Source organism: Eleutherodactylus coqui, chromosome 6, assembly GCF_035609145.1.
Source record: "Eleutherodactylus coqui strain aEleCoq1 chromosome 6, aEleCoq1.hap1, whole genome shotgun sequence".
Lineage (NCBI taxonomy): Eukaryota > Metazoa > Chordata > Amphibia > Anura > Eleutherodactylidae > Eleutherodactylus > Eleutherodactylus coqui.
In genome coordinates this window covers 78,446-94,272 of record NC_089842.1, presented here as the reverse complement: position 1 = coordinate 94,272, position 15,827 = coordinate 78,446, and the positions used below count along the sequence as shown (strand labels likewise).

Here is a 15,827-nt window from a genome sequence, read left to right as displayed (position 1 = left end):
TTTGTTAAGACTAAATTGTGTAACTCGTAGAAACTAAATGGGATGTATCAATGGTGAATGTAAATCAAAATCATTCATTTAAAAATCACACAAAAAGCCAGCCATCACAGCAACTCCCAATGTACCCGAGTAGTGTGTATGACCCTCACATGCCTGTATGCACTCCCAACATCATCTAGGCAGCTCCTGATGGGAGAGCGGCTGGCGTTCTGTCCTCCTGGACCTAGATCAGGGCATCGGTTAATAGCCCTACTTGGCGCTCTCTGATGCAACAATACAGAATGTCCCAGAGGTTCTCAACTGGATTCAGGTCTGGAGAACATGAGGGCCAGTCAATGGCATCAATGCCTTTGTCATTCAGGCACTGCCTAGACACTCTGGCTACATGAGGCCAGACATTGTCCTGCACTAGCGTAAGGTCTGATATTGGCTCTGAGGATTTCCTAGTACCTAAGACCAGGTACCGTTGGCAATTACAGAGGTTTGTGGACCCTCCAAGAATATGCCTTCCCAGACCATCACTGAACCATCGTCAAACCAGTCATGCAGGATGATGTTGCAGGCAGCATAACGTTCACCATGGTGTCTCCAGATCATTTCACGTCTGCTCAGTTTGAATGTCTCATCTGTGAAGAGAACGGAGGCCACTAATTGCAAACCCGCCAATTCTAGTGTTTTTTTGGAAAATGCTAATCGGGCTGCATGGTGCTCATAGCCCAGCACAGGACCTACCTGATTTCACTGCCGGCAACGGCTAACCTGCTAGTTGCAGCTGTACACATGAAATCGAGAACAGTTGTGTTTAGTGACGAGTCCTGATTCTGTGAAAGTGATAATCGTCAACTTATACATCTGCATTTGGAGAAGGGTCCCACCCTCTTGTGAGTTCAGAGAGCCACACAGGTCCAACCCATGGAGTTATGATTTGGGATCAAGTTGGTGGTTGTTGAAGGCGCAATGATTTCCCACCAGTATGTGAATAGAGTGATACACCAAGTTGTCATACCTTGCATGACCACCATCCAAAATGATATCTTCCAACAAGATAATGCATGACCACATACTGCAACCATCACAAGACACGATCATGGATTTGTCCTCGGATTTATCCTCTAAAGAGTACGTCTGGGATGCCATAGGTAGACACACTGCATTACATGGCCACCCACCACAAACCGTACATCTGACTGCACATGTCATGCAGGCATGGAAAGACACCAACAAGATATCTTAACACTTATTGATTCAATGTTCGCAATAGTGTATAGGTATTCATGGGCACACTTCTTACCCGACGCCCGTACCGGAGCTCATGGCGGGCACACTTCTTACCCGACGCCCGTACCGGTGCTCATGGCGGGCACACGTCTTACCCGACGCCCGTACCGGTGCTCATGGCGGGTACACGTCTAACCGACGCCTGTACCGGTGCTCATGGCGGGTACACGTCTTACCGACGCCTGTACCAGTGCTCATGGCGAGTACACTCCTTACAGACACCTTATCCAATAGTAACACATTTTGTCTGATTCATTCCAATTTGCTATCATTTATTCTGGATGACTCTATACATATCTACCAGCTTTTCATAAAATCCCTCCAATTCCTTCTTTTAATTTCCAACAATGTTTAGTGAAGTAAAACAGATGGTAGATGGTGAATCTCTCCCCCTCCCTTTCTCTGAGCAAGTTTTTTTTTCTTATTAATTCACTATATTTCTAGATTATTTGATTGTAACCCTGAGCACTGGCACATGTATATTATGCATCTACAATTCTGCTACTGTGGAACCAACGCCTAGAACCTTCCTGGGGATGTCACCAGTGCTCTCCAGAAGTATGTGTGGACTGAACAGGTGATGGAACAGTAATGAATGGCTTACATTGTATAACTGGAGTTTCTTGGTGCAGTGGTGTGTCCTGGACAGACACTACTCTCACATCAGGTTGAGTTAGTCATCCAATTTTTATCTAAATTATACCCAGAGCATTATGCCTTTTTTGATCAGTGCATGTTTCATGACCTGATAAAGATCCCACAAGCAAATAGGGTAGAAATACAAACAAGAGTCACACCTGTAAGGATATCTGGTGACTGAGAAGACTAAGGGGAAGGGCCAAGGGGTGAGATTGCGGGACTCTACATTGGTGGTTTTCTCCGACATGGCCATGGCAATGTATACTAAAACTTGGTGTTACCATGAGGCGGTTGCTGGTCCTCCTGGGGCGGCGGTGTGCGGGGTCCCGCTTGTTGTCCGGCTGCCGGGGGCGCGGGTCCTGGCCGGCGTGGTGCTGGTGGCGCGCGTGCACCTGTGGGTGCAGCTGCCGTACACGAGCTCCCTTTTGTTGTGTTCTGTTGGGAGTTGGCAGTCTCCTTCTCTCCGCCCCTGGGCGGAGGCTTTTGTTCAAAGGTCGGACAGAGACTTGCAATCACTGCCAGTTATTGGTTTCCCTCAGTGTGCTAGCTAGTCTGCCTCGGTTGGTCTCCTGCTCCTGTCATCTTGTCTGCTATACTTTGCTATTATCTGTCAGGTTTTTCCATCTGCCTCAGTTCAGCTTTGTATTGTTCGAGTTGGTTATTTACATCTGCCTTTTCTGTCGGTGTTCTACTGAGTAGGGACTGCCGCCCAGTTGCCCGCCTGGGGTTAGCCAGCAGTGGAGGCAAGCAAGCAGGGACAGGGGTTGTGGGTGAGATCTAGGGCACCGAGGCTGGTGTATCAAGGGTAGTATACTTTAACACTTGGTTGCTTAGGAAGGCAAGTTGTGTGGCGTTCTCAGTTTGGAGAGTTTAGCAGGTGGGTCTGGTGCCAGGGGGATGAAAGCCACTCTAAAGTTCCAAGACAATGATGGCAAAGGTGAATTAGGGAGAGGACCAAATACCAGTGAGATCCAGCAGGATCCACCTAAATATGTAGTGAGGAGCAAACACTGGAACACCAGAAGAGAATGGCCCAGAGACTCAGTTGGGAAGGGAAGAAGACGTCAGATTACAGAAATCAGAAATGACAGAGTCCAGTACATCTTGAGTCTTTGGAAAGATTTGATCTAAACAAGCCAGTACTAAAGTACTTAAATGTTTAATATTTTTGATAAAACAAACAACCCAAACCCAGACAGAAAAAGGAAGGCAACTAGCAAACAATAGTATACCCCAAAAATAGAACATTCGTCCTGAAAAGCACAACCACGATCCCGAACCTGGCCCCAGATGCCCCTAATAGTCTCTATACTAAACCAAAGAACCCAAGACAAGAAATCAAGTTAAATAATACATATTTCTATAAACATAGGTCAACAAAAAAGGATGCAAGGCACTTGTAAACCAGCAAAGTGCTGATGAATAAATCCAAAGAAATAATGCATTTCATCTGCATATTTTTACCATGCGGTGGTTGCTGGTCCTCCCAGGGCAGCGGTGTGCGTCCCCCCGACTTGTTGTCCGGCTGCCGGGGGCCTGGCCGTCGTTGTGTTGGTGGCGCGTGCACCTGTGAGTGCAGCTGCCGTGCACGAGCTCCCTTTTATTATGTTCTGTTGAGAGTTGTCTGTCTCCCTCTCTCTGCCCCTGGGCGGAGGCTTTTGGTTAAAGGTCGGGCAGAGACTTGCAGTCACTGCCAGTTATTGGTTTCCCTCAGTGTGCTAGCTAGTCTGCCTCAGTTGGTCTCCTGCCTCTGTCATCTTCTCTGCCATACTTTGCTATTGTCCACCATGTTTCCCCATCTGCCTCAGTTCTGCTTAGTATTGTTCATGTTGGTTATTTACATCTGCCTTTTCTGTCGGTATTCTACCCCTTCCATCCTGGTATGCCAGCGTCCCTTTTTCGGTCCCTAGTGAGAGTAGGGACCGGTGCCCAGTTGCCCGCCTGGGGTTAGCAAGGAGTGGAGGCAAGCAGGCAGGGACAGATTTAGGGCACCCGGGCTGGCGTATCAAGGGTAGTATACCGTAACACATATTACATGCTCAGCAAACAAACCCCCCCCCCCAAAAAAAAACACTTTATCTATATAAGTATATACTATCCCTATGTAGATATGTCTTTATACCTACAGCCAAGAATACAGAATTAGTCTTGCCCGCTAATTCCTTTTCCGTGAGTCCATCATGACAGCAGTACTGGAGGTTGCCCTTTGAACTTTGCGGGACAGGAAGGGGAGTTTAAGAGCCCGTCTCCCTCACACTTCTCCAGTGACTTCGAATTATTACAGCCTTTGTTTGTCAAGTGAATTTTATTAGTATAATCTATAAAATAATATATGGTTACGTCATGAAATAGAATTCATAGCGGGTGGGAAATATGTGCTCTCCAACAACACATAAGGTGCCTGCAGCACTACAGCAAACCCTTATCCAAGGGGAGGCTCTCCCTGCACAGCCGTTAACCAGGAAACGGATCCAAGTTTTCCAAAATCACAAAACTTTATCCAAAAATGGCAGCAGGAATGTTCAGGTGCAGTAAAACAGGTATCAAAATCTTTATTCCATCTTCAGTAATCACGCAATGTTTCGGCCGTTACAAACAGCCTTGACAAAGGCTGTTTGTAACGGCCGAAACGTTGCGTGATTACTGAAGATGGAATAAAGATTTTGATACCTGTTTTACTGCACCTGAACGTTCCTGCTGCCATTTTTGGATAAAGTTTTGGGAAATATGTGCTGTCATAATGAACTCATGGAAAAAGGATTAGCGGGCAAGACTAATTCTATACTTTGTTTCGTCCATCCTGACAGCACTACTGGAGGGAATACCAGATTAAAAACAGTTAAAGGGAGGGATCACAGCCTGCAAAACTTTGCTTCCAAAAGCCGTAGCCTTACCAGACTGTCTAAACGATAATGCTTAGAAAACGTGTGGCGACTAGTTTATGTGGCTGCTCTACACATCTGCTCGATCGAGGCTTCAACCCTCAGCCCATGAAGATGCAAGAGCCCTAGTGGAATGGGCTTTAATCCCATCTGGGGGACTCAAGTTCTTAGATATATAAGCTTCTCTGACACACATCTTGATTCATCTAGTGATGGTATCTTTGGTGCCCACCTTCCCCTTGTTTTGGCCCTGAAATTGAATAAAGAGACGGTCAGATTTCTTCAAGGATTGCGATGCCTGTGTGTATATTTATTATATTATATAGATAGATAGATAGATAGATAGATAGATAGAGAGAACGAACATTTCCTCATTGTTTTTAAAGTTTTGACAGAAGGAGGGCAATATAATCTCCTGCTCTCTATGAGAGGATACAATTTTAGAATCAAAAGAGGGTTTCATTGTTAAAATTATATGGTCCTCTAAAAGTTCAAGGAATGTTCTTTACATGATGGGGCCTGTATTTCCCCCATCCTTCTAGCAGTGGTTACTGCTACTAGGAAGATTGTCATAACTGTTAGATTTTTTTTTTTAGCGTTATTTCATTAATGGGTTCAAAAGGGGTTTTAGGAATACTATCCAAGACTGCTTTGAGGTCCAGAGGAGGAATTATTTTCCTAAAGAATTGTTTTTTTCCATTCGGCTCCTTTTAAAAACCCTTTTAACCCACTTTTTGTTCTACAAGTCGGGTGTCTAAAAAGGCACTAAGAGCTGCCACTTGTACTCTCAGAGTTCTAGGACTCCGTCCTTTTCCTAGTCTCTTAATCTCTGCCCCTCAGTAACTAGGCTGCCAGTTGTAACTGGTGAACGTTGGGGCATTTTACTGTGTCCTGCATGAGCGGATCCTCTCTGCAGGGTAGAGGAAATCGGGGCCTGAACTACTACCGTTTTCTCGAAAATAAGATAGTCTTATATTAATTTTAGCTGCAAATACGGCTTATTTTTCAGGGGATGTCTTATTTTTCTAGGAACAAAAATCTACATTTATTCTTGAACAAAAAATAAATAAAAAAATCAACATTTGTTCAAATACAGTCATCACATTCTGGAACATCATAACTCTCCAAAGCCTGAATCTCTTGAGACTTTCTTTTTTCCATGTGGAACAATCTACATTTAACAATATTCATGAATAAAAAAAGATTTAAAAAAATCATAGAATCCTAGGATGGTAGACTTGGAAGGGACCTCCAAGGTCATCGGGACCAATCCCCCGCTCAGTGCAGGATTCACTAAATCATCCCAGGATATTTGTCCAGTTCTTTGAACACTTCCATTGAAGGAGAACTCCCCACCTCCTGTGGTAACCTGTTCCACTCATTGATCCCCCTCACTGTCTAATATCTAATCTGTGTCTCCTCCCTTTGTTTCATTCCATTGCTTCTAGTCTTTCCTTGTGCAAATGAGAATAGGGCTGATCCCTCTGCACTGACAGCTCTTCAGATATTTGTAGACAGCTATTAAGTCTCCTCTCAGCCTTCTCTTCTGCTAAACATTCCCAGATCCTTTAACCATTCTTCATAGAACATGATTTGCAGAGCGCTCACCATCTTGGTAACTCTTTTTTGAACTTGCTCCAGTTTGTCTGTCTTTTTTAAAGTGGAGTGCCCAGAACTGGACCCAGTATTCCAGATGAGGTCTGACTAAGGAAGACAGTCATGTCATCCTCTTCTGGAGCATCATAATAATTCTCCAAACTCTGAGAACAACTTGAATTATGAACTTCTTGCGACTCAAATTTCCTTTAGGACCATTGGCCCTAATTTCTGATGTTTAGCAATAGAGCTGTCCTTAAACGAGCACTTGTCCAAAGAGCATGCTTGTAGCGAATTGGCAACGCAACGCTAGGTCAATTTATCCCATGAATTCTTCATCCAAACAACAACCCTCTGGTAGGCTTCACAAAGTTTCCACGCTGATTTCTCTCCATTCTATTTTCAATGTAGTCAATTTCCATGCGCAAATGGACCTTGAATGGCTTGTTTATTACAATATCAAGAGTCTGGAGATAGGCAGTCATTCCTGTGGGAATCATTATTTGGTCTATTTTTCTCTCATGAAGGAAGCTCTTCATGTCTTTGGCGCAGTGTATGCTGGCTGAATCCCAGACTAGCAGACCTCTTTGGCCGCCTTGCAAAACAAGAGTGACCATTAAAATCGACCTATTTCTTTAGGATGGCTTGTGTGCCTCAGGCTATTTGGGTTTCAAGAATATAAATTCCCAAAACCCGTTCAATCTTATCCTTCTTTCGCTTACTAGCGGTGGCACGCGCACTTTCATAATGGGAGGAGGGAATGTAGATTGAGGCACCCCACTGATCGATTGTCATTTGACATCCTTGGCCTATAAACACTGCAATTTCATCCACAGCAATCATGTTGGAAAGTATGTATTTAGAAAAGTTGATACAATCAACAAACGACTTTAATGCAAGCGGATGTTTAATAACTTTCGCATCATCTTCCAGCTTTAACAGTGTTGTCGATCTTCTTAGAGACAGTTCACATCGCTGAAAGAAACGAAAAAATCTGTGGCAGCAGACAATGATGCACTTTAAATCAGAACTTCTTTATTCCTCCACCACAGCATACGACGTTTCGAACACATGGTTAATCTTTATCAAGTAGATAAAGATCAACCATGTGATCAACCATGGTTGATCAACCATATGATCGAAACGTCGTATGCTGTGGTGGAGGAATAAAGAAGTTCTGATTTAAAGTGCATCATTGTCTGCTGCCACAGATTTTTTCGTTTCTTGCTGTACTATTGTGGTGTCAAAGGATCCAGACCCCCTCCGCGGCTGGCACAAGTACGGTCCCACCCTATGGGTTTGTTGGGGTAGTGCTGCTCTGTACTTCTTATTACAGTTCACATCGCTAAAAGAAACTGTCCAGCCAGTGCTGAGATGCTTTGAAGTCTTCTGCAGATATTTCTAACTGTGGCGCCATTGCAAGGGCAAATTCTTGAATATCAGCCCTGCGCACATCCAAAGCCTTCGCTCTCCTGTCAGCAATCCATTCACAAATCAGGTCTTCCAGCTCAGGAAATAATATTGCTGACCTGATCCACACTTGCGCTTCTTAGAGTTTTCCTTGCACGCTTGTTGGCTGAGGCCATTGTACTCTACTCGCTATTTTCGGACCATTCGGATATCCAACATCTTCTCTTTGTAGTAAGCAGTGAGATTTTTGCCCTGGGAGTCCTCCACAGTTCCTTTCTTGTAGTCAATGGAATAGCTCTTTCTTTTTGCACTCATGGTGTCTGGGGTTTAAACTGTTTACATGCAGTACTGTTTAATAGTGGATAGACCATTCACCAATAAAGAAGGAAAAGTAGCACATTCAAAAGATCCCACAATAAATAAGAGTGTGCAAGTAAGGGGCTCTCACACACTGATCGCATACCAGTAGTTCCACTATTGTTACAACTGTCACATGTGCTTTAGATTCTGTCAGATCCCTCAGCCGATTCAAAAATCATGCCTTTAAACAGCGAGGGCTGTGATTGGCTGAACACCCGCACAGCCAATCAGAGGTTGCTTCCCGCATTTACTGTATGAATTGGCTTTCACAGCCAATCACAGACATCGAGTCATTCAGCCAATCACAGCCATCGCTTCCTGCATTTACTGTATGAATTGGCTGAGCGTTCAGACGCCGTTCAGCAAATTCAAAAGTCCCTCCCCCACAAGATTTGGCTATAATTGGCTGAGCACCCGCACAGCCAATCATAAACATTGCTTCCTGTATTTACTGTATGAACTTGTTGAGCAGTGGTGAGCGATGGCCGTGATTGGCTGAACACCCGCACAGCCAATCAGAGGTTGCTTCCCGCATTTACTGTATGAATTGGCTTTCACAGCCAATCACAGTAAACGCAGAAAGCGATGTCTGTAAATGGCTGAGTGGGCGCTCAGCCAATTACAGCCATCACTTGTGGGGTAACGATTTTTAAATTTGCTGAGCGGCAGCCGACCGCTCAGCCAATTTATATAGTAAATGTAGGAAGCGATGTCTTTAAAGGGGTTGTCCCGCGCCGAAACGGGGTTTTTTTTTTCAATAGCCCCCCCGTTCGGCGCGAGACAAACCCGATGCAGGGGTTAAAAAAAAACAAAAAACGGATAGTACTTACCCGAATCCCCGCACTCCGGTGACTTCTTACTTACCTTGCGAAGATGGCCGCTGGGATCTTCACCCTCGGTGGACCGCAGGTCTTCTGTGCGGTCCATTGCCGATTCCAGCCTCCTGATTGGCTGGAATCGGCACACGTGACGGGGCGGAGCTACGAGGAGCAGCTCTCTGGCACGAGCGGCCCCATTCAGAAGGGAGAAGACCGGACTGCGCAAGCGCGTCTAATCGGGCGATTAGACGCTGAAAATTAGACGGCACCATGGAGACGAGGACGCTAGCAACGGAGCAGGTAAGTGTATAACTTCTGTATGGCTCATATTTAATGCACGATGTATATTACAAAGTGCATTAATATGGCCATACAGAAGTGTATAACCCCACTTGCTTTCGCGGGACAACCCCTTTAAGTAGTGTAGCTAGGGCTTATAATTCAAGCCTCCCCCCAAATTCCCCCCCCCCCCCCACAAAAAAAATCATGGTAGGGCTTATTTTAGGGTAGGTCTCATTTTCAGGGTAGAGGAGGAAAAGCATAAGCTAATGATATTTACCATCTTTGAGCAAATGTATCCAACTCTCTGGGTTATCCTGCTGGATGCGGGGAGAAAAATTTTAGGCTGTTCGAGGCTTTCCAGGAAGCAAACAGATCTATCTGTGGTTTCTCCCAGCGGGCTACTAGCTGGTTGAACACCTCAGTGTTGAGGGACCGCTCCCGGGGTCGTTGCCTGCTGAGATAGTCTCAGATGGAATGTGGTTATGGACTGAAGATTGTCTTCTGCCCCGGAGAAAATGTTCTTTGTTAGCTTCTGTAAGTGTCAGTGCCTGGTCCCTCCCTGATTATGAACATAGGAAACAATCATATCAGAATAGATTTCCTTTAATTAATTTTGTTGTGTTAAGCAGGACTAGGGATAAGACCATCTGCCCGATTTTCCTTTCCCTCTGGTCTGTCTCTGTGGGTAGCCAGGTCTGTATTAGAGAAGACAGTCTCTTGGCCTAAACTTTGGGTAGTTCCTTCTCTTTCCAGGATTTTATTCAGTTTGACACCAAACAAATATTCACCTCGAAGAGGGATGTTGCACTGACTGTTTTGGATGTTGTATCTGCTCTCCATGCTTTCAGCCATAATGCCCTACTAAAGGCATTATTCAGACTTGTATTTCTCGCAGCAATCCTGAGGGATTCTACGGATGCATCTGTCAAGAAACCTGTCGCTTTAAGGTTCTTTGTTTTATAGTTCAAAAGAATTTTATTCAACTGAATGCAATGCATACAGTGCAATGGTCATAAGATTGTAATAAAAGACACTAACAACAAACTGTTTGTCTTACTTGACGGATTATCTGCCTCACGGCCTGTAGGAAGATATTCAGGAGAGAGATTTTTATTCGGGTCCGTGAACCCGGAATCATTGACAAGGCGATTTCAGGAGTGAGGTTGATCGGGCTTTTACAAACCGACTTGTACAATTCGGCCACCTATTGCCAGAGAGGTTGAATTAACGAGCAGGACCACCATAGGCGGATTAATGTCCCTCGCCCCCTCAGGCACCTCCAACACAGATCTGGATATTGGGGGTAAATTTTTGCCAAACCAACCGGCGTCTTGTATGACAGTGTTAAGATTTTGTAATTAAGCTCCTGCATCCGGCTTGAGATATTCGTTTTATGGGTCAAGACATACGACTTCCTCCATAACTCCCCCGAGGGACTACTACCCAAGTCCTGCTTCCCTCCTGTACTTCCATCTCTAAAAGTGTTCTGTATAATGTCGAGAATTTCAAAGGTTCATCTCAATTTGGCAGACACAGGCCTCCCCAGATGTTGTAGACTACCAAGGGAACTCCCATTAGTGACATAGTTGTAGGTATTGGTACCCACTCTCTGGTCAGGGAATTTTCCCCCCCAAAAATCTCCTGCAGAGACTTAATCCTAAAACCTGTCTATGCCTATGACATCATATTTCTTTTCCCATGTTAGGGGCTCCAATTCACCTTGCTTGTTTCCCATGCTCTGGGCATTTGTGTAGGAACTTGTTAGTTTGTGATCGGGGTCTCTTGCTTCTCTACTTTACTTTACTTCTGAATTTTTTGTCTTTGTTTTTTCTTCCCACTTCTAATAGCGAGGTTCTCAAATGTATTAATTAGCTGTATATTTTTGCCTTTCACTTCCCTTCCCATATTGTTCTAGTTTAAAGCTCTCCTAATGAGTGAAGCAAGGCGCCCACCAAATATATGCTTACGTGTTTCTGTAAGGTACAACCCGTCTCTAGCAAGCAGTCCATCATATAGGTAATTCACTCCATGGTCTAGGAATCCAAATCTTTGCTGACGGCACCATCGATGTAGCCACTTGTTCACCTCTAGAATCCTGTTGTATCATCTTATTCCATGTCCATCCACTTGGAGGATGGATGAGAAGATCACCTGAGCTCCTAGTTCCTTCACCTTCTTGCCGAGGTCTTCAAAGTCTCTGCAGATAGTTGCAAGGTCCTTTTTTGCAGTGTCATTTGTCCCTATATGTATTAGTAGGAATGGGTGGTGTTCTGTAGGACTGGAGAGTCTTGACTGCCGATCAGACATGTCTTTGAGCCCCTGGAAGACAGCACACCTCTCGTGAGATGTCAGGTCTGCAGACAGCGGCCTCTGTTCCTCTCAATAGGGAATCCCCCACAACCACCACTCTCCTCCTCTTCTTCACAACAGCACGTCTTTTTTTCCATTCAATAGGATTCTGTGCACTTCCTACACAGCTCTTTGTGGGTAGAGTCATTTCTTGCTGTACCTCTTTGTCCTTCTGCTCTGCTCTTTGTGGGTAGAGTCATTTCTTGCTGTACCTCTTTCTCCTCTGCTCTTTGTGGGTAGAGTCATTTCTTGCTGTACCTCTTTCTCCTCTGTTCTTTGTGGGTAGAGTCATTTCTTGCTGTACCTCTTTGTCCTTCTGCTCTGCTCTTTGTGGATGGAGTCATTTCTTGCTGTACCTCTTTGTCCTTCTGCTCTGCTCTTTGTGGGTGGAGTCATTTCTTGCTGTACCTCTTTCTTCTTCTGCTCTGCTCTTTGTGGGTGGAGTCATTTCTTGTTGTACCTCTTTCTCCTCTGCTCTTTGTGGGTAGAGTCATTTCTTGCTGTACCTCTTTCTCCTCTGTTCTTTGTGGGTAGAGTCATTTCTTGCTGTACCTCTTTGTCCTTCTGCTCTGCTCTTTGTGGATGGAGTCATTTCTTGCTGTACCTTTGTCCTTCTGCTCTGCTCTTTGTGGGTGGAGTCATTTCTTGCTGTACCTCTTTCTTCTTCTGCTCTGCTCTTTGTGGGTGGAGTCATTTCTTGTTGTACCTCTTTATCCTTCTGCTTAGGAACCAGTACCACCCCCCCCTGCGTGAGAACCTCGTACCGTTTCCCAAGCAGTATGGGTGCTGGCTGACTCATGTTCTTTCTGCTTCTTTGGGTCACATGCTTCCATTCCTCGGCTTCTGCAGGTATACTGGGCATTTCTTTTCCTTCAACATTTTGAAGACTTTCTTCTACTCTGTCCAGAAAATCCTCATCTTAATACATTACAATGTAGCTATTCTCTCCTGAACACTACGCCCCTTTTCCTCCAGTAGAGACAGAAGCTTGCATTTCTGGCAGGTGAAATTTAGCTTTTCATCTGGTAGATCTGTAAACATATAGCATACATTGCAGCTCACTATATGGCTCCTCTCCTCTTCCATGTTGTCAGTTGATGTCCACTTACAAACTTCTAAAAAGTCAAGAATTGTAGTGAAGATATATAACTGGTAAAATATCACTAAGTGTACAATTTCGCACACCGTTAGGCGTGCAGTTTGGCGATGTCCTCCGAGCAGCTAGACCCGGCTAATCCCAGCAATCTTCCCGCTTACAGTGATTCTTTGCTCTTCCCAGAATGCACAGGGAACATGCAAATGATTTTCCTGCAGCTCCAATCTCTGGTTGATCAGTTGTTATCCAACCCACTGTCATTCAATAAAAAATAATCCCAATTTACCCCTCTAAATGTACATTTAAAAAAAACCAAAAAAAACCAAACAGACATTAAACTCAAATTTGCCACCAATCTCTTGTTACTATTATCTATTCACTGCACGAAGCCCAAACAATCATGTATTTAAATGAGATGAAAGAAAAGTTAAAGAGAACTGAAAATAACTTGCCCTGCTTACTGGTGAACCCTTACAGGAAACGGAATTCTTCTTCAACAACGATACAAAATTGATGGCTGCTGCATAATAATGGTACACATACAAGGTCAGTGATCCCATCATGGGCAGTGCATGCAAATGTGGTATGTCTATGTAGCCTCTTGCTAGTCTTCTATTATGTGGATTCATCAAAATGTTCTAGAAGTCATTAGAAGAAATGCGTATTGCATATTACATCCAGTATGGACATTTCTCCTACTTTAGATAGAGAGGCAGGGTCATACCAAACAGTTGAGTGGAAAAAAAAACATCACCTACAAAAACACAGATGTGTCTTTCCTTACCTTTCCTCTTGGTTGGACATGTTCAGCTACGTGTGCCACCAGATGATCAACATTTCAAAACATTTAGTGATATTTTGTCATGAGATCTCTCAATCCTGTGTCATTGTGTCCACCGAGTGGTTGTGATGCGAACTGCAGCCTGTCAAGGCTTCCGATAGCAGGTCGCAATATAGTATTGAATTGGTTTTAAGCCCTTAAAGTGACCCTCTTTCTTCGGGACGACTGAAAAAGTGGTTGGTTATATTACCTGCCATTGCTCCTCTGTGCGGTTGTCCCTTGAATCCACCAATTTCTGGCCCCAATTTTGCTTTCCAAGTTGCTGAAAGTAGTCTTTTTAACTACCTAATGCATCAGTAGTCCAACATTACCAATGCAATGTGGATTAGGTAGTCAGAAGATTGCAGCGGCCATCTTGGACAAGTGAAAAGGAGGCCAAAAACTGGTGGATCTGCGAGGTGATGGCTCAGGAGGCTAATGGCAGGTAAGAGAACACCCTTCTTTGGTCCCCGGACAGAACCTTGTCCTAGGGACCGCAGAGTCGCTTTAACCGAATTCAAGCTAAGGTAAAGGCGGACAAATCAGTATAGCGTGAGATCTGCTGTTTATGGTCATACCGAAGGTAAGAAAGTGTGACTTCTGCTTCCTTTTCTGCTTCCTCTAATGATATGAGTAACAAGTCTCTTCGACTTTCCAGGGACATGACCTATTGGGGAAAGGAGAAGACAATTTATTTTACCCAAATGAAAATTTCCACACATTTACACTCTATTAAAACAGAATTTTGTGTGGCTCAAACTACAAAAAGGATTGATAGAATGGTATAAGGAATAATTGTGGGATATAATGAGAATTCATGGGGCTCCAGTTAGTTACACCCTACCCAGGCTGAATGTCAGTGAGCTTTCTCAGCCTTCTACATACACACCTCTTCCCCCACACACAGCCCTTCATCCTTCCTCTCCATGTACCTGCCATCTTCCAGCAGTCTTTCAATGTCCTTCACTTTTCTACACTACTTTAAAGGGGTTGTCTCGCGGCAGCAAGTGGGGTTATACACTTCTGTATGGCCATATTAATGCACTTTGTAATATACATCGTGCATTAAATATTGGCCATACAGAAGTTATACACTTACCCCCTCCGGTGTTGGCGTCCCGGTCTCCATGGCGCCGACCGAAGCCTTCTTCTCCCTCGATTAGACGCGCTTGCGCAGTCTCCTCTTCTGTTCTGTTGAATGGGGCCGCTCCGGCGTGCTCGCGCCGCACAGGTCTTCTGCGCATATGCGCAAGCGCGTCTAATCCAGGCAGAAGAAGGCTTCGGTCGGCGCCATGGAGACGGGGACGCCAACACCGGAGGGGGTAAGTGTATAACTTCTATATGGCCAATATTTAATGCACGATGTATATTACAAAGTGCATTAATATGGCCATACAGAAGTGCTTAACACCGCTTGCTTTCGCGGGAGAACCCCTTTAAGGACTCCTACAGTCCAATTTTCTGCCATTTTAAAACATTTAAAAATAAGACTAAAATCTCTTTCTCGTCTGTTGACTGGGGGGGGAGAAACAGCGAGGACCTTGCATATAGCTCCTGCCACTATGAGGCGGACACTAAGTGAAGTAGTGTTAAAGGGGTTGTCTCACGCCGAAACGGTTTTTTTTTTTTTATTCAATAGGCCCCCCGTTCGGCGCGAGACAAACCCAAGGGATGGGTTAAAAAAAAAAAGAAAAAAAGTTTATTACTTACCCGAATCCCTGCGCTGCGGCAACTTCTTTCTTCCTTTACCAAGATGGCCGCTGGGATCTTCACCCACGATGCACCGCGGGCTCTGTGCGGTCCATTGCCAACTCCAGCCTCCTGATTGGCTGGAATCGGCACACGTGACGGGGCGGAGCTACGAGGACCAGCTCTCCGGCACAAGCGGCCCCATTCACCAGGGAGAAGACCGGACTGCGCAAGCGCGTCTAAAAACGCCAGAAGACAGCGAATTTAGACGGATCCATGGCGACAGGGACGCTAGCAACGGAGCAGGTAAGTGAATAACTTCTGTATGGCTCATAATTAATGCACGATGTATATTACAAAGTGCATTAATATGGCCATACAGAAGTGTATAACCCCACTTGATTTCACGAGACAACCCCTTTAACTTCTCCTGTCTGAACAACCATTGGGTGGGTCCTGGGTCCTCCAATGAACAGACGAGAAGGAGTCTACAGCAATTAACAAAAATCTCGTTTTTTTCCGTCTGTATCATTAGGGGACACAACAAAGACCTTGGGATGTTCAAAAGCAGTCCCTGCGGGTGGACAAGGAGATGCCTGTAATACGTT

The 15,827-nt window shown here is 44.8% G+C and overlaps 1 protein-coding gene across 6 annotated transcripts in view; it reads right to left on the bottom strand.

Annotated features, from left to right (window-relative positions):
* The window catches only part of RNF214 (ring finger protein 214), a 95,642-nt gene that overhangs the window by 32,250 nt on the left and 47,565 nt on the right, over positions 1–15,827 (bottom strand). For all 6 annotated transcript variants that reach the window (XM_066606011.1, XM_066606015.1, XM_066606010.1 and 3 more), the window contains exon 8: positions 14,109–14,197. In XM_066606011.1, the coding sequence (XP_066462108.1) occupies positions 14,109–14,197 (89 nt within the window). The remainder of the gene's footprint in view (positions 1–14,108; positions 14,198–15,827) is intronic.